The sequence below is a fragment of the Agelaius phoeniceus genome, chromosome 1 (genome assembly GCF_051311805.1).
Source record: "Agelaius phoeniceus isolate bAgePho1 chromosome 1, bAgePho1.hap1, whole genome shotgun sequence".
NCBI lineage: Eukaryota > Metazoa > Chordata > Aves > Passeriformes > Icteridae > Agelaius > Agelaius phoeniceus.
The window spans coordinates 3,420,024-3,438,969 of record NC_135265.1 but is presented as its reverse complement, the minus strand read 5'-3'; the positions used below and the strand labels follow the sequence as shown (position 1 = coordinate 3,438,969).

The 18,946-nt window shown below is 40.2% G+C and overlaps 1 protein-coding gene across 1 annotated transcript in view; it reads right to left on the bottom strand.

The window, feature by feature from the left end:
* Positions 1 to 1,964: 1,964 nt before the first annotated feature.
* Positions 1,965 to 18,946, bottom strand: part of LOC129125822 (vasoactive intestinal polypeptide receptor 1-like) — a 30,194-nt gene continuing 13,212 nt past the window's right edge. Inside the window, exons 3-13 of the mRNA XM_054641478.2 lie at positions 18,328 to 18,435; positions 17,480 to 17,589; positions 15,154 to 15,251; positions 13,134 to 13,266; positions 12,555 to 12,708; positions 10,818 to 10,878; positions 9,644 to 9,713; positions 9,014 to 9,105; positions 8,213 to 8,342; positions 6,866 to 6,907; positions 1,965 to 3,235 (exon numbers count right to left, since the gene is read on the bottom strand). Of these exons, the coding sequence (XP_054497453.2) occupies positions 3,047 to 3,235; positions 6,866 to 6,907; positions 8,213 to 8,342; positions 9,014 to 9,105; positions 9,644 to 9,713; positions 10,818 to 10,878; positions 12,555 to 12,708; positions 13,134 to 13,266; positions 15,154 to 15,251; positions 17,480 to 17,589; positions 18,328 to 18,435 (1,187 nt within the window). The 3' untranslated portion in view covers positions 1,965 to 3,046. The remainder of the gene's footprint in view (positions 3,236 to 6,865; positions 6,908 to 8,212; positions 8,343 to 9,013; positions 9,106 to 9,643; positions 9,714 to 10,817; positions 10,879 to 12,554; positions 12,709 to 13,133; positions 13,267 to 15,153; positions 15,252 to 17,479; positions 17,590 to 18,327; positions 18,436 to 18,946) is intronic.

Sequence of the window (18,946 nt, the reverse complement as noted above, 5' to 3'; positions counted from 1 at the left end):
TGATCCACAGGGGACTAAATACTATTCCTACAGGGTGTAAACAGGAGCAGAAATTCTGTTGTCCTCAAACAAAGACGTTGCCAGTGGCCAAAAGTGGAAATAGATCTCTGTAACACCTGAAGTGCTTCAAGGCTTCCTTTCTTTCATGGCCAAATCAAACCTGAAGAGTTTGATCATCAGGGTAATGTTTAAAGCAGCAAGTAAAACTTTTTAAAGCAGAACCAGAGCACACAGCCTCAAGCTGCACCCAGGGAAATACAGGTTGGATAGCAGGAAAAAGTTTTTCACAGAAAGGGTGAGAAAGTTCTGGAATGGCTGCCCAGGGAGGTGGTGGAGTCCCCATGCCTGGGTGTGTTTAACAAAGCCTGGATGTGGCACTGGGGGCCAGGGTTTGGTTGAGCTGTTGGGGCTGGGTTGGACTCGATGACCTTGAAGGTCTCTTCCAACCTGGCCATTCTGGGAATTCTGTGAATTCCATTCAAACTCCAGAAACAGAGGATTCCACAGAAGATGAACTATTTCTGGTATTTTCCCCATCTTCCTCCATCAGTTACCATCAGCCTTTGCCTGTCCCTCATGGATCCCCCACACAGGCTGCATCATTTAACCCATTGTTGGGCCAAAGTGCAGGTATTTGGAGCTGTGATGGGAAAATGGACACACCTTTAGTGAAATTGAGGCCAGAGATGTGTCATGGAGCAGCAGGGCTGGAGATCATCACCCCAAAGCATCACTGAGGCAGGACCTGGGTGCAAAGGGAGCCACAGGCAGGTGGGGAATTGGGAAGGACAGGGCACATCTACGTATTTTCATTTTTGCTACATTTCAAATCACTGTAAATGGCCTTCACATGGATCTCCTCCATGACCTGAGGCAGCCTCAGCACTTTATTTATTTTTTTTTGAGGGCTGGATAATGGGGCACAGGATGTGTCTCCCCTTCCCACCATGTGCAGAATGGCTGCACCAGTCAGTGTCTCCCTAATCACAAAACTCAAATCAAAAAGCAAATGTAGAACAGGTAATCTGGAAAAACCTCTAATTTCTAATTTTTTTTATGTAGCCTCAGTGTTTGGGGTTTTTTTAGACAGAGAAAGAAAAGGCACCTCCAAAAGTATTTCAGCCACTCTACAAGGCCTGTGTAAATATTCACTATTTCAAAGACAAAATACCACACAAAAGCACATTTGTTCCAAATCCCACACACCTGATTTCAATGAGGAAAGCTTCATTTAGTCAAGGAGCAACTACCTTGAATTCAGTTGTATTTTCTGCAATTGAACAAATCCTCCTCAGATGCTCAAATAATTCTTGCTCTGGGTGTGTTTGGCAGCCTTGGGGAAGCTCTCAATGTGCAAAATAGATAAAGCTGCCTGCTGGAAGGATTTCTTTTAATTTAGAGCCCAATAAATCAAAATTTCTTAAACAATCATGCTGACATCATCAGAGTTAGAAATCTAGTCTCAGAAATTTCAGATACCTTAACAAACTGTCATTGCTGTAACACCATAAAAAACAGCTGGAAAAAGTAGGTTTTGATCTTTTAAGGGTGTCATGTAGTTCATAAAGGGATTTAAAAATAATTCCTGGAGAGTTAAACTCTGCCAAAGACACCAGGGGATTAGAGGAGGAGAAAGCAGCTGATGTGATTGAATTGTCTGCCCTTTGGGAGTGGTTTAAAGCTCACTCATGAGAGGTTTGGGAGCCCTGCCTGGCTCTGTGGCTGCACACATCCAGCTCCAGGAGGTGGCAGTGGCTCCACACAGAACACACAGCACAGCTAAACACGGCTTGGGACAGTTCTGCTGCTTTCCCAGGCTTTCCAAAAAGCAAAATATCCCTGCCTGGAGCATTCCTGACTCATTAACGCACCCACACGAACTCAGGTGTGTCACCAAAAAGGGATCAGGGCTCTTTTCACAGCCCAAATCAAATATTTCTGCAATAAATTTTAGCACTCCCCAGGATTATTAACCTTTTATTTTATAAAGCCTCAAATGAAATATTCCAACTGACACAAAATTAAATGTACAAACTCAAATGGAATGTACAAACTGACATGAAGTAAATGTACAAGCTCACAACAGCTGTAATTGCCACTTGCATTTTATAGATGTACATCATACATTTTGGATACAAATTCTCATTACTATGCCCAGCAACAAAACACAGGAACAGAGGTTACAAGTAAAAGTTGATAAGAAGGTCAGAATAGACAAAATTACTCATTACAACAAACATATGGTATTGTGACAGATGGGTTAAATGCCTAATTAATAAACAACTTATTAGAATCATTTCTAGAAGCCTGGAAAATTCACCTCTTCTCTAATAGGACTAGAGATGAAGCACCTAAAATCAGCAAAGGCATTTCCAGGAGACAAATATTTGCTGACCTAAATAATTAAACCAAGAGCAGGGCAAACTGAGGGACTGGAATGCAGGGTTTTTAAAGCTGAATTGATACTGGGACTCAGGGAGTGAATGGATGGCTGTGTTTATGTAAAAATAAAGTACACAGACATGAAGTAGAAAAATCATAAACTTATGTTTCTATAGTTGTAAGTAAGAATATGCCTTAAGTAAAAAACTGTATTGATAAGATGGTGAAGGGTTTATAATGCAGGGGTAATGTTGTATAGGATAAACTAAGAGTTTAGGAGTTATAATAGAAGCTGATGTGTGTAAGTGTGACAGAAGCCATTGGATAAAAGTATCTGCAGTCCAGGAGAAATAGGTGATAGGTCAGAAAAGCAAAATAAACCTTGTAACAACTGTCCATTGGGTTAGAAAGTTCTACATTGTCTTGTAACAAAGAAATTATGACTACTCTGAGCTATGGCCGACTGCTTGCTCCTCTAAAATCTCACATCCTCTGAGACTGGTGTTTATCTGAGCAATAAACCATCCTTAGGCCAAAAATAGCCCCATCCCTTCATTGTTAGGGGGCGAGAGCTCCTGCCGCTATGGGAAGCCACAGAGGATCCAGTTGGGCACCTCATGGTGGAACATTGCAGAGGGCCAGCAGCTGGTCCTGCTGGAGCCCCTCAGACCGTGGTGACACCATCCTGGAGCACTGGGGTTCTCCTCTTGGGGCTGATCCTGTCCAGCAGGGACAGCTGAGTGACGTAGGTGACAGGGCTGGCTTCCCTGGACAGGGCCCCGTGCTTGTGGCTGAAGGTCAGGTACTCCTGGTACTGCCACTTGCACAGCTGCTTCTTCAGCTCCGTTTGAACCTGCAGGAAGTTACAAACAAAGAGAAAATTAGGACTTGATGAACACTGGAGGTAAAATACGGCCAAAAGTCTGCTTGAGTACTTAGCCCAGATAAACCAGGATTAAGCTTTAACGCATTTTTAGAAGAATTGGATCTCTGTCCTTATTCCTTTTGAAAAGAAACAGATTTAATTTCAAAAAAATCAGAGGATGGCATGCAGAATTACATTTGGCCATCAGGGCAGGTCGCTGGCAATAATTATCATTTTGGTAGCCCCTATTCTGCCTTAATTTTCCCTGTTAAGCACACAGACAACCCCTGGGTACAACTCCATGGGTGGCTCTCTGGATCTTCCAACAATCAAATAAACAAGAGGTCATCAAAAGTCATCTACTTCAGAAATGTAGTTTGAAAGTTTTGTTTGGGTGCAATCCCACAGTATGTCTTCTGAAAATGATAATTTCTACCCTGTATTTTTGATATGAGTTATTTTCAGGTTATAAGGTTTCAAAGTGGATGTCAGAATAGAAAATGCTGAGAGTGGCTTGTGTTCATGGTGAAAGGCTTTTTGGAACCAATTTTGTTTTGTTTGAGGAAAAAGGCTGGTCAGAAGTAAAGCAATATGAATGGTCTGGTTTCAGGATCAAATGCTGGTCCTATTGAAGTAGAAAAGGAGACTAAAGGCTGTGACAGCAATAGGAATATACTGAATAATTCGTAAATATTTTCAAAAATAAGAAAACAAAAACTTGAAGAGGGAGGTATTTACTGGATAATTATTGCACATTCATGAAATGCTGATGTGCTGTGGCATGTTGTGTGCAGCTACTGGGAATGTATGAACATTGTGAGTTCATAGCTAGTAAGTGGTGAAAGAACACAATTCCAGCTGCATCATTTCCTCCACCAATCCAGTGTTCCAGCTCTACCCCAGCAAACTCAAGGCCCTCCAGCACTCCTCAGTTTCATCCATACTCAGAACACCTCCCCTGGCAGCAGCACAGCCTCTCACATTGTCACAGACACTCAAAACTGAACAAACACACACACACAGAGGAAATAATAATTAGTTTTTATGATTGCAAGGAACCACAGCAGATGCACTGCCAAGTGGTAATGAGTGGCCAAGGTGCCCCAGGAGCAGATATCCCTAAGGAATGTGGAAAAAAGCCAACCCAGCTTCATCCTGGGGCCAGAGATCAGGCTCTGCCTGTCCTGATTTTAACACCTACTGCATTTCTGTGTTGTGGGGTACAATATGCAAGCTATTAAAAGGCTGTTGAAGCAATTAAAGGGCTGCTGGCAAGGAGTCTGTGATACAGAAGGCTGTCGTGATCGGCGGAAGAAATGCCTCACACAATATGTGTGAATAGCAAATCCCAAAGTTTATTGAAAGCTCACCCATATTTATATTGGTGTTAATGAAGCTTATACATATTGCAAAAGCTGAGCTCATTATTGGCTAAAGCACACTTAGATCAACCACACCTACTTCTATGCTCTAATGATTATTTTGTTTCTATGTTTGCATTCTTCTAGCTTCTCTACCTAGGATATTTTCATTTTCTGGCAAGCGATTTTCTCCCCCATCTTCCCATTGACCTTTGGCAGTGATTGGACACTGGTTGCATAATCCCCAGCTTGTTTCCCCTATCCTTATCCAACGGTACCACATCGAAGTGGCCTTTCTCAGCTAACCAATTATCCAAAAAGCTCTCCATAGAAGGCAGGTTGGAAGTAGAGCTTTCTGTATTCACAGCTAAGTCCTGAAGGCACTCTCTCAGAATGGCCATTATGAATTGTTTTCCTAAGTAACAAACATAGCTCAGGAATTACTCAGAGGTAGTTACTCACAGGTAGGGTTACTTGCACCTTGCACCTCCTTTTAGCCATTCCTGTGAGGTGCTGGGGTGTCTCCAGGGAAGGGATGGAGGGATTGGAGGGTAAATCCTGTGAGGAGCAGCTGAGGGGCTCAGCCTGGAGAAAAAGAGGCTCAGGGGGGACCTTCTTGGTCTCCACAACTCCCTGAGATGAGGTGGTAGGTGAGAGTTGGCCTCTTCTCCCAGGCAACAGGGACAGGAGGAGAGGGAACAGCCCCAAGTTGTTCCAGGGGAGGATCAGTTGGACACCAGCAGGAATTTCCCCATGGAAAGGGGGCTCAGGCCTTGGCAGGGGCTGCCCAGGGAGCTTTGGAGTGCCCATGCCTGGAGGTGTCCCCTGGAGGTGGCACTGAGTGCTCTGGGCTGGGGACAAGGTGCCCATGGGGCACAGATGGGACTTGACAATCTTGGAGGGCTTTTCCAACATTAATTATTCCATATTGTATGAGAATTGCCCAAGTTTAAGCCACTGCAGAGACTGAGGCACCATTAGTGTGTCATTCTCAACTTATTTATTCACTTTTCTCAGGATGAAATGCAGTTTTATGTTTTCTCATCAGTTTTGATTTGTTCTGCTCTTTTAGGGGGAAACGCCAGCAAATTTAGTGAGGTTTTTAAATGATGGGCTCACTACATTCTACTGCAGGGAGTTCAGCCAAATTCTACCAATGTTATAAAAACAGGAAAGAAAGTATTTGAACAAAAGTCTTGATTACATGAGCAGACCTGGAAAAGGGAAAAGAGAAATACGAAAGGGAAAGGAGAAAGAGGAAAGGGGAAAAAAAGGGGAAAAGGGAAAAAAAGGGGAAAAGGGAAAAAAAAGGGGAAAAGGGAAAAAAAAAGGGGAAAAGGGAAAAAAAAGGGGAAAGGGAAAAAAAAAGGGGAAAGGGAAAAAAAAAGGGGAAAGGGAAAAAAAAAGGGGAAAGGGAAAAAAAAAGGGGAAAGGGAAAAAAAAGGGGAAAGGGAAAAAAAAGGGGAAAGGGAAAAAAAGGGAAAGGGGGAAAAAAGGGAAAGGGGGAAAAAAGGGAAAGGGGGAAAAAAAGGGAAAGGGGGAAAAAAAGGGAAAGGGGGAAAAAAAGGGAAAGGGGGAAAAAAAGGGAAAGGGAAAAAAAAGGGAAAGGGAAAAAAAAGGGAAAGGGAAAAAAAAGGGAAAGGGGAAAAAAAGGGAAAGGGGGAAAAAAGGGAAAGGGGGAAAAAAGGGAAAGGGGGGAAAAAAAGGGAAAGGGGGGAAAAAAAGGGAAAGGGGGAAAAAAAGGGAAAGGGGGAAAAAAAAGGGAAAGGGGGAAAAAAAAGGGAAAGGGGGAAAAAAAGGGAAAGGGGGGAAAAAAAGGGAAAGGGGGGAAAAAAAGGGAAAGGGGGGAAAGTAAAGGGAGAAGGGGAAAGAGAAAAGGGGAAAGGAAAGGGAAGGGGGAAAGTAAGCAAGTCACCAGGAGAAAATAAACCTAGAGAAAGAAAGGAGCTCTACATTGAGTTATCATCATGATAGCTATCAAAGATAAATCAGGAGAAAAGTGCCCTGACAGGAAACTCAACAACCATTTTTAAAGGGTCATTGCTTCAAAGTTCATTTTGTGTCCTCCTGCCAGAACTGTATGAATACAAATAAAGTCAACAAAGCTACCAAAGGACAAAAAAAAATATGGGGATGTCATGGTTTCAGGAGCAGATCAAAGACAGATCTGTTCTGAAAATAGGAAAAGAAATTAAAAAACGAGAGGGAACTGTGAGTTTTAAAGGTTTTGATAATCTCAGGTACTTTGGTTACTCACCTCTGCATTTGAGAAGCAATATAGGAGAGCAACAACAAAACCCTAGGACAGGGAGGGTAGGGAGAGAAAAAAATGGATTTAAAATCTGGAATCAATAACAGACATCGAGTTTCATTCACAGTGTGTGCAAGACAGCAAAGAATCCATATTTCCCAGTTTTCTATTGGAATTCAGGCAGGGTGATGTTATTTATTGAGTTTTCATAACAGAATTAAATTTCTCAGTGGACTGGTGACATTTTATATTTATTATTTATTATAATAAATATTATTTATTTATTTATTGTATACAATAAATATTATTTATTTATATACAATAAATATTATTTATTTCTTGTCCAGAGACAAAAAAGATAAACTTGCTGTTCACTGTATCCTACAAACAAATTCTCCCTCAGATAAGGCAAGCATGGGAGAGGGATCATTTGCAACACATGTCAATGTGGACAAGCTGTGGTGGGGTGCAGGGGAAGGGAAAATAAATCAGCTGTTCAGTACAAAATGTACCACACACGGGCCCTGACCCTCTCAAATCCATGTTCTGAGTAGTGGAACAGCAAAATCAACAATGAGATATTAACGTGGTTCACTGCCCCTGGAGGGTAAGGGCAGAGCAGGTGGTTATTTCCTCTTATTCACCACCCCTCTTATCATGATTTCATGTAAAATCATTTTCAATCAGTTCACCTTAATCCACAGCCTGGTCTTCACAGTGTTCTGTCATTGTTATTCAAGAAACATAGATATTTTATTTATTTTGTGATTATTCATGCAAAGTCTGACCCAGAGATTTCAAATAATAAGGGAGCAAACAACAGAAGAGCTCCTGAAGGAGTGAGATGGGATGTGTGCATTGAATTTGGATGCATTAATAAATCCTGCTCTAAGAACCAGCCTGAAGTGAGGTGGTGTCACTGACACATTTATGAAAAATCCTTGTGCCAGGATTTCTTCTCCTGGCAAGATAAGAAACCTCAGCTTCTCCATGTTTTGCTCCTCTGGGATGTGATTTGGAGAACTGTTTACCCAGCATGGGAATTGTTTTTACTTAATAACCAATCCCAGTCCAGCTGTGTCAGGACTCTGGTCAGTCATGGGGTTTTATTATTAATTTCTTCCTAGCTTTCTGATGTCTCCTCTCCCTTTCTTTAGTATAGTTTTAGTATATCATTTTAATAGATATCAATTTAATCTTTTAATGTAATATATATCATAAAATAATTAATCAGCCTTCTGAAACATGGAGTCAAGATTCTCATCCCTTCCCTCATCCTGGGCACCCTCAAACACCACCACAGGGTGGTACAGCCCAAACATCTCAGGGCTGTTCAGTTTTTGTCCATCTTACCTGAAATGAGCCCAGGCCCAGCTCGATGTAAAGCCGAGCCTCCAGCCCAGTGCTCTCAGGGAAAAACGCAAACACGATGTAGTGCACCCCAAAGAGGGGGATCAACAGTAACGTGGACTTTGCAAGTCTCCTGGAAAAGCAAGAATGAAAGAACAATGCACTGTTAGAAACAGGGAATGAGGGACAGCAATTGCACGTAGGAATATTTTAAAATTCAGAGAACAGCTCCAAATGGAGGCAGCTGCATTCATTTGGATGAAGAAATTTGGAGAAGTTGTGGAAAGGTCTTGTGACTGCACTGATGGGATCCCCAATGGTTGTGAGGGGTTGGTAAACAGCCAGGACCAGGCTTAGTCCTGTTACTGCATCTTTATTTATTGATATCTATTTTATTTTATTTATTTATATATTTTTTATTTTTTCTCTATTTATTTTCTCAATTTATCCTGTTACTGCAAGGAATTTATCCTGTTACTGCATCTTTCTCAATATGTGGCCATTTGTGTGGAAAGGACTGGGAGTGACATGGATCAATCACCTGACATTTGGTGTTTACACTTTCAAGCTTTTGAAGTTTCCTACTTTATTATTTTACATTTCTCTTTATCCCTGACACATGCACCCCATCCTTTTTGCTCTGAAATAAAAACGACATGTGACATTTGGGCTGAAAAAGAAAGTTCACATTGTCATTTCTTCTCTTTCTATTGGAAGAGGAGTAGAACATTCTGTTCCCCAACTCATATAAAATTTTTGCAGCAGTTAGAACAGGTCAGTCCTTAGAGACACAGAAATACTCACACAAAGTGGCTTGAATGGCTCCCTCCTCCCTCCTGGGATTTCAGTTTATGGACAAGAATCCTGATCACATTAATGAATATAATAAAGTTAATCTGCAAAGACAAGACAAAATCTGTAAATTTACTACAATCCAGGACATGCCTTCAGTTGATACAAATAACTAAAAATCCCCACTTTTAGGAGCTGCACTGCTATAAACCAGTGCTCATCCCTTCTCAGCTCAGATCAATAGCTTTACAAATAATAATTATATTTCCCACCAAAATATACTTGTACATAAAATATGGTGAAAGTTACGTTGAATTATTGGAGACCAACACATCTTAATATCACTTTATGTCTGATATTAATGCCTTGTACTTCTGCTCAGCACTTTAAATTTAGATTTTAAATTTAGATTTTTAAATGATCTAAAAAAGTTCCCCCTGTTCTCGTCATTGTTTATGACAGGGATTATACCAGATACAGGCCTAAAAACCAGATTGCTCCCTCCCTAAATTCAGGTGGTATAAATTCGTGGATAAGGGAGATTTTTTTTGTCTTAGTTTACAATCCTAAGAACTCATTTTAAAAGCACACTAGATAAAATTATCTAGATGCAGAAACTTGAGGGAAAATAAAAAACCTTACCAATACAGTCAGCAGGATGGGGCCTTTGATGATCCATAACACCACTCCATTTTCATCATCATCCCAGCATCTGAAAGAAAAAGGAAATCAGGTTTTTCATCTGTCCCATGGGAGCTTCCTCCCCACAGAAACTCTTCTGCCACAGGAAAGGGAATTGGTGGACACCAAGTTTGTATCACTGTCTAATTGTCCCTGGTTTCCCTGTGGTCCAATCTAAAGAAAACTCAATCAGCAAGAATCACAGATTGAAGAATCAAAGCAAAGTGAAAAAAAACCACATTTGTATTTTTAAGCTTCTTTCCTGCTCTTCTTACCTCTCTCAATCAACTTCTTATTCAACTCTCCTGAGTTTTGACCAGGTGGGTATAAAAGAGAATCTTTTTCAGCTGATGTGAAATGATCTGAAAGCCTTCAGGATAGTTACAGCAAACAATATTTCTATCTGGGGCTCATGTTAAAAGATACAGATAAAAATAAAATAAAATGAATGAAAACAAAAGAAGAAACTACTGAAGACAACGTTGATTGTTTGGGAAGTTCTCATTTGAGGAGATTTGGGTTCGTTATTTACAGTTGAATTTATACAGAAACAGCAATTTTCTTGTAATACAATTATTTCAAGGACTGGAATTAGGGAACTTAAATGAAATTTCAATAGTTAATATGATATTCTCAGGTTTTCTTACACCACATATGGACATGGATAGCTTACAGCAAACAATATTTCTCTCTGGGGATACAGATGATACAGATGAAAATAAAATAATTGAATAGAAACAAAAGAAGAAATTACTGAAGACAATGTTGATTGGGAAGTTCTCATTTGAAGAGATTAGGGTTAGTTATGGTTGACTTTATATAGAAAGAGCAATTTTCTTGAAATACAATTATTTCAAGGACTGGGATTAAGGAACTTAAATGAAATTTCAATAGTTAATATGATATTTCCAAGTTTTCTTACCCCACATATGGACATTAAAAATCACAAGAGTTATGGTATTTTTGCACTTATGTTCAAGCTGTAAAAATTAAAGGTACAGCTTTGAATCCTGAAAGTTTTTTCCCCCCTTACCTTTTTCTGTGCACACCTTTTTTCCCCTTCAAAAAAAAAAAAAAAACCAGAACACTGTAAAAAATAGGATTTTTTGTGTTCCTTATCCCAGCTCTGACTCACCCAGTGTTCTGTTGATGGATTCGTGTGAGGACCCAAGCAAACATCACGGCAGTGGGAGCTCCTGTGCAAACCAACAGCAACACAAGAATTGGTTTGAAAATCCTGTCCCTTGGAATCCTTTTTCCAATAGGTTCACAGTGCAGCAGGTTGGATTAAAGGTCAGTTTGTGGGTCAGACAATTTTCAATAACTTCATGAAAGAATTTAATTTGCAGTTCAGAGAAAGGAAAAAAAAAAGAAAGGAATAAAAGGGCAGGAGAATGAAATCATAACAAAGGAGAACAGGGGATGTTGTGAAACCATGTTTTCAGAAATAAATGTAAAGAATTACTTGAAGGCTGGGATAGGAATTACAAGCACTTATGAAGCTGGAGCAAGCATTTATTTAGCTGGGGCTCTTTTTTCTTGTGGATTGTGGCCAACAAACACCCTTTGTACAGCAACTGGAAGAGTTCATCATTTTGTCCTAAAGACTCTAATCACCCCAGAGCAATCAGCTGATAAGAATTCCATGAAAATTTAACTGAATCCAGTGATTTCTAGCCTTGCTTTATCACTGCTTATCCTTCTGCCCTACATTTTTGACTGGGGGGTTTTTAAGGCCTATAAAGCAGAAATTGGTTTTTCCCTCCTCCTGTGGAATTGAATTTTCAAAGACTAAGTGACTTTCAAAACTGCCACAAAAGGGACTCTAGTGTGAAACAGGTGAACCTACAGAAATATAGGGAATTTATTTCCAAGTATCATTTGAGCTGTGTGGGAAGGGCTCAGAATTTGTCCTTCCAGATTTTTGCCCTTTGCTCAACTCCTTTGAGCTGGGACCTTGTTAAATTCAAGTTGGCTTTTTAATTAATGAAAATAAATATTTCCCTCCACATCACCTAAGATGAGAGTTATCCCTGAGGTATCTCTCACCTTCCAGTGATTGCAGAAGGAGATGAGGATTACCACATTATTAATTGAGTTGTTTGCTTTCTTATCTCAAGTTGGCCATGATTAATCAAGGGCTGAGAGTCTACTTGCAGACAACCCTATTTGGAATAGCTCCAAAAGAAATTAATTACATTAAATAAAGTCTAAAACTCTAAAGGTGAAGGATAAATTAATATTTATTCAGGATAATTTGGATTTCACTTCTAAGTGAAAAAATGTCATTGTAACTACTCAGTTTGGGTGCCTGCATTTTAGACCAGCCAAGGTGAGACATGGGAATATCTGAGAGTCACAATCAACAATTCTGAGCAGTGAAATAAATCCTATTTATTTCACATTCCTATTCTGAGTATCAGAGATAACTTCAATTGCTGTATCACCTCAAAAGATTCCTTAAAGTCAGGAGATCTCTGAAAATAAAAGAAAACCAGAGTTGTTTGATTCCTCGGCCTGGACTCATGATTTAAGATTAATCTGTCAAATTCTGCTTGCTAAAAACAAAAGGCAATTTAGTCACCCAAATTCCTGTAGTCAGTGGAGGAATTCAAGATATTTCTAGGATATTATCCAGCCATATCACTCATCCTCCTGAGGCCTGGATTATTCACCACCATGGTGCAAATAACTGAGATATAAAAGGGAATAAAATGATGTTACTTGGATGTAACAGCACTGGATGAACGGGCCACTTCCCTCTGCAAAGTGTCACCTTTGACAGGCTCATTTCACCTCCAAACACAGATTTTATCCAGTTCTGCAAGCAACCAGAAACACTGAAGGGCACAAAGAGGAAGGGAGTACTAACCCCAGCCAGTAAATATGAACCACCACACAAACTTCTTGTTGGAAACAAAAGTCAGCAGCAGCAGAGTTTGCAGGTAGATCCCTTCGATGAGAAGCCAGAAGAAATTGGCTAAAATACTGAACTGGAAGAAGGCCACAGCAGCTTTACAAGCAACCTGGAAGTGCAGAGGAAGAAAAACCTTTTAGGTCTGCTCTTGTTATGGCTGGTTTCTACAGAACCGTAGGCAAAACTCAATGTTGCCACACAAGAATGAAGAAACAACAAAATTTCTGTAAGTTCAGGGGTTTCATAATTTAAATTAACTTTATTTTAGATTTTTGAAAGGGAAATATTGGGGTTTTTATCTCACAGATTAAATTCTTTACTGGTAGAAATTGTTAGAGCTTCATTAGCGTCAACAGACCTAAATGTCAAAGCTGAGTGCCGACTTAGCACTTGGTCTTTGGGTTTGTATAAAATTGTTTGTTTAAAGATTTCAGCTTTAGGAGTAGGAGAAATAGTATTAAAATATCTCCCTGTTGCCTTCAGGTAAAGAATTAAATGTTCAGTCAAGGGGGAGAGAGAGGGGAGGTTCAGTACCGTGGACATGAGGCAGTGGTCCATAGTTTCATCTGCAAACAAAACAGCATCTTTGGTGAAAACAGCAACTGCTCTCAAGATAAAGGAGACAAACAGGTGCATGTGGATGTAATTCCGTGTGCAGTGGAATTTTCTGGCATGGAAAGAGAAAATAAAAATTGTTCTTTGAGAGAAGTTACTCCAGGTCGCATCAAAAGTCAAACAGGAGCCCACGAGACTGCAGTAAATGCAATAAATGATCTGTCACTATTTGAGAGGCAGACAGAGAGACAGGAGGGAGCAGAGAAGCTGTTGCCTTTTTCAGCTAATAAAAATTCCAGGATAATTGTCTTTGGATCACCACACATTTAAAGGAGATGCCAGAAGCAGAGAGTAACTGTGGGGGTCTTGGGCTGGATTATGATAATACCTCTTAATTATTTTAAATAACATTTTTGTTAAACAAGCTTGCATCAGGCTTTTCAGCCCCATTTGGGTCAAAGAAAAGATTGAATTGGTGCCAGTCACATGGTATGGGATGGCTCCAGAGCAGTTGCCCTAAACTGCTTTAATCTGATGAGAAGCAGTTGAGGGAGCTGGGAAAGGGGCTCAGCCTGGAGAAAAGGAGGCTCAGGGGGGACCTTGTGGCTCTGCACAGCTCCTGACAGGAGGGGACAGCCAGATGGAGCTGGGCTCTTCTCCCAGGGAACAAGGACAGGACAAGAGGAGAAGGCCCCAGGTTGTGGCAGTCACCCAAACTTGACATTGGATATTAGGGAAAATGTCTTTATGGAAAGGGTTGTCAATACTGGCACAGGCTGCCCAGGGAAGGGGTTGTGATGCCTCAAGTTTTAGATTTCATATTTTCCAGATTCTGTACTGCATTGGTATATAACTCCAAACTTCATAGAAAGTGTTAGCAGGTTCTCCTCACAGTTCAGTCACACAAAACAATCCTTTTCCAGCCCCAGAACCAAGGACACTGTTGCAGCTTCAGGCCCAAAAAGTGCAAACAACAGCAAACTGAGGAGAGCAATCTGGGAGGATGGGACTGCATAACCTGGAGCTGGAATTGGACAATTAACCCCAATATGGAAATGGACCAAAACTTATAAAAGTGTAAAAACTTGTGACCCAGCATCCATCTTGGGTCCATCTTAGGTACAGCCATGGCCAGGCTCTTGTGCTGCCCAAGGTGTATCCTTTGAAGGCCTTTTAATAAATCCCTAATTTTTTCCTTTAACTCTGTCCAGCCTCTGTTCCAGGTCAGCCTCTTCAGGCATCAGTTGAGTCCCCAACTCTGTGGGAATTTAAAACACGTGTAGCTGTGATGCTTGGGGTCCTGGGTTAGTGATGGACTCGGCAGTGCTGGGTTAATAGCTGGACTTGATCTTAAATGTCTTTTCCAGCCCAATATTCCTCTGGTTCCCTTTCCCTAGACTGCCCAGTGCACATTTTGCTTTGAGCTGAAGGAATCTCCCCCAAGGTTTGGGCACATCAGCCTGGTGCTCCTGGGTCCCTCTGTAAGGGCCTTTGAGACTGCAAACCCACTCCAGTCAGGGAGCTGACTGTGCTCTGCCTCAACCAAACCCCAGATCCACTTCCTAATAACCAACATCATCAAATGAGGCACTGAAATTTAATTAAATCTCTTTGTTATAGCTCTCAGTTATGGAAGCAATAGCCTTTCACAGAGGGAATGGACAATTTAGGAAACTGTTCACAGGATGTGAGATAATGTTTCTGCAGAGTCTGTCCTGCCATGCACTGTATGAATGATCAAAAAATGTTAAAATTAATCTAAAGTTAGAGCATTTCCACTGTATGGTGTCATTAAGGAGATTAACAGAGAATGCCCAGCTTGATTGTTGTAACGTTTGAAACATTGCAGCACGAGTAGGGAAGGACCCGCTGCCATCAAAGGAGTTATGTCTTAGAATGATTAGAAAACAACCATAAAAAATTCCTACAAAACAAAAGCACAGAGGATCTGAGAGAAATTGTCTTAAGGCATGCTGAGAAAAAGCCCATTTATATTTACCTGAAGGCAGCAAAGACAATTAGAGCTGTAATGAGCGAAGTCACGGATGCTGCATAGCCAGCGGTGTAGACACGCCAAAATGCAGAATAATAGGATTTCTGAGGGGAAAAAAAAAACACAGCCAATGCAGGTGGTGGTGCTGGATGCATCCTGGGGGGCTCATTCCACTGGGACACATTTCCCTCATTCAGTCCCACAATCTCTGTGCTGTTTTTCATGCTTAAGATCTGTTTCGGGATTTTCCACCACTAATAAAAGTTTTCCTTTGAGTCTTACTTAACCCTACACAGGAGAGACGTTTCACACTCCACAGTCTTATCTGACCCCTCTGAGCATGTTCTGCAGGAAAATATTAACTGTGGTATGTAAACACCTTTTCTCATGTCAGTACATAAAAACTCTGGAGCACTGGAACGTCCTGGTGGGAGATTTGTGAAGCTGTTGCTTTAGACCCGGGCCAAGTTCAATAAGTATTGATTTTCATAAACAGCTACAGCTGAAAGAGAAATAAAACTCTCAATTTGCTGGTGAGAAAGCTGAAACATTGATAAAGAGTCACATCAGGTTGTGAAGGTAATTAAAAGCCAAGGAAATCACCTCACAGTCCTGAATTCTCTGGACAATTCTTCCTTGCTGTGTATTGTAGTACTGTAAATTTTTTTTATAATTTCCTTGTTCTCAATTAAAACCTTTATCCTAAGAAATCTTAATCTATGTTCTAAAAAAAAATAAAGCTTGTTTACTTGGCTTTAACTATGCAAATTTTATTCTGATCCACTACAAGATCGCCTAATTATTTAAAATCCCATGACACTAAATTCTCTGGACCCAGGCAAATTTCCTCCTTATAAACCCAATGGACACTCTGTTCTCTAACTGATCCCAAATCTGTTTATAAAAAAGGCTACAATTCTAGGTTGAGACAACAAATTAGAAATTTTAAATAGATCCATAAAGAGATCTTGTAAACCTGACATGATATGAATCATCCTGGTGTTTCTGCAATAGTCCTGATCTTTTATACAGCATTTTCAAAACACAGATGAAAATTGGAAAAGAGATTATTTAATTTAATAATAAAGGGTTTCAATTATATTATCTGGTTTTGTAGGATGGATTAAGAAACAACACTAAGCACAAAAGACATCATAAGTGCTCACTGCACATACAAAATACAAAGCAAGTGGCTCTATTAGGACACAATTGAGATTTTTACTCACTTCCCTATGTGTGCAGTGCAGCAGAGATTGCTGATTTTATCTTCCTTTTGTGGTCAAACGTTGTGGATTTGACTGGAATAACAAGCTAAACACAGACAGAGCACAGACAGCAGCTCTGTGCAGAAATCTGCTATCATTGTGAAATATAAATACAGCTCCTTGCTTGATTTTAGCCTAGACCAGCCAGAAATGATGCCTGGTTTAGCATAATCCAGGGAGGGCTTGGAGAAGCCACCTGGGGAGTGATCTTAGCCCTATGGGAGAGCCCCATGGGGGCTGGAGATGTGTGCTCCAGAATACACCTCCTTTTACGAATTTACATCCCTCTGAACTGTTCAGGTTATTTCCAGCATCTTTCTAGAAGGCTTTTAAGCAGTTATTTAAATTTTCTAAGCATTTATTTAAGCTTTAAAAACATTTCTCTTTTTTTTTCTTTGCAAAGCACAAATATTCTTATTTATAGAAGGTCATTGAGCTCTAGATATGAACTCCAGTAGGATGAGGAGGAATGTGGAAATTTAAATCATATCAAGATGTGGATGTGAAAGAAAGTCTGAAGCTTAATTGAGCATAAATGATGATTTTCAGAGAGGAAAAATATTCACTTCCTGCTCCACTGAATACCTGATGTAAAGTGGGAAATATTCAGTGGCATCCAAGAGTTCCCTCCTAAGGGTGTGTGTTGACCACCAGGCTATAAAGTTAAGAAATATTTTTTCTATGACTCAAAGATAATCTGAAAAATAAAATACAAATAGGAGGAATAAAAAGGAATTTTCCCTGAAAAAAAAAAAATTACCTGAGGATTGGTGGGTAGGGTTTCCCTGAGAAATGTGTGCATGATAAGGATTTACATCACCTCTGTCAGGGAACCAAATCTTAGTTTGGACAGGTGAACTAAGCATGAGTTTAACCAATGGGAGAGTTTTGGATGAAGAGGACAGTGCTGACTGCTGCTCACTTGCTTTATGTTAAACCCAACTTTTTAAACAAGTTCTAAGTATACCTAAAAGTTTTGGGTTTAGCACTGAAAACAGGCAATTTTCAGACGTCTGGAGCATTCAGCTGCTCAGGAGATGTTCAGAAGCAGGAAATGAAACTCCCACCTGATCCTCAGGTCCTTTACTGGAACCTTCATCAAAGCCACAGGCAATGGTGTATGGTGGGAATGGCTCTGACCAATATTCCTCCTGTGTACAGTTCCTCTGAAGGAAACCTTCAGGGGAAAACACAGCAGAAAATGAATTAGGGGTGCTGCTGTTCTTTAAGTTGTGATGAGTAGCAACAATTTCTTATTACCCCTTTGATTCCTAAGTTAGGGACTTAGAGGTTGAGTCATGCTCAGAGAGATTAGCTATAAGAATGACAATATTCTCTATATCTATCCTTTACAAAATTGAGGGACACGTTCCCAGTCATTTCAAGATGCAGTGGGACTTGTGCATTTCATATGGGAAATCAACTCTGTAAATTCATTCCTTCCACAGAGGAAATCAAATTATATATTCACAACATATTTTGGGATTTTGGGCAAAGCCCTGAGCCATCTTTTCCAGACTGGAAGCTCCATACTAGTTTTAATCTTGGTCCCGCTCTGACTGGAGGATTGGACTGGCTGACCTTAGGATGTTCTTTGTAATATAAATTAATGCACAGTTTTATAAATCAGTGATTCTAGGAGATATTAATTTATAAATTTAGCAGCATGGTGCACTTGTCTATTGTATTTACATCGCCAAAGGGATTAAATAATTCAGTAGAGCAAAACACAAAACACAAGAGTGTCAATATTGACCCCAAGCTGAGATGTGTATCTGGATAACTACTGAATGCTGACTGACATAAGAGCATTGAAAATCAGGAATATATGAAAGAATCCTCAACTACTAGAATTCACTTTTAAAAAAATTAAAAAAAAACCAAATAGGGATAAGAAGAATGGGAAAAATCTTGCCATGTGTACTGGTGAACTCTTCAAAAAATCGTGGGCAGGGAATTTTAACCACTTCCCCAAAAGTGGCTCTGGGCCAGCAGGTTAAACCATCCCAATCTCTGGCACATCCTGTAAAAAGAAAAAAAAAAAAGTGCCTCTAAATAAAGAAAATCACAGAGAACATCACACATTTGATCTCCCATAATGAGACTGTGGCTTTCCCACTCATTCACATGCAAGAAGAGCCACAGCAGGACGTGCAGCTCTGCAAATGAAGGAGTGCAGTGTTTTCCTTTTCTCCTTGAATGCATCCTTGCTCACACTTGGTATTCCAGCTGGACCTTCCCCCTCCTTATCTCATGAGAGAATGTACCTGAAATTCAAGCAGACACAATCCCAAAGTCAAATCAATTGGAGCTCTTTTCTGTTGTCAAAACAAAAGCCACCGAAATAAAAGTATTGAATAATGATTAGCACTTGGGATTTCTCATTACTCCTTTCCCATTCCTTGAGATTTCTCATTAGAGAGTCTAACTGAAATGCATCAGACTTAAAACTCAGCATCAACCTCTTTATTTCATGTTTAAAAATCTACCAATTTCACCTGGCTTAAAGGAAATAAGGGCTGAAGTCCCAGTCT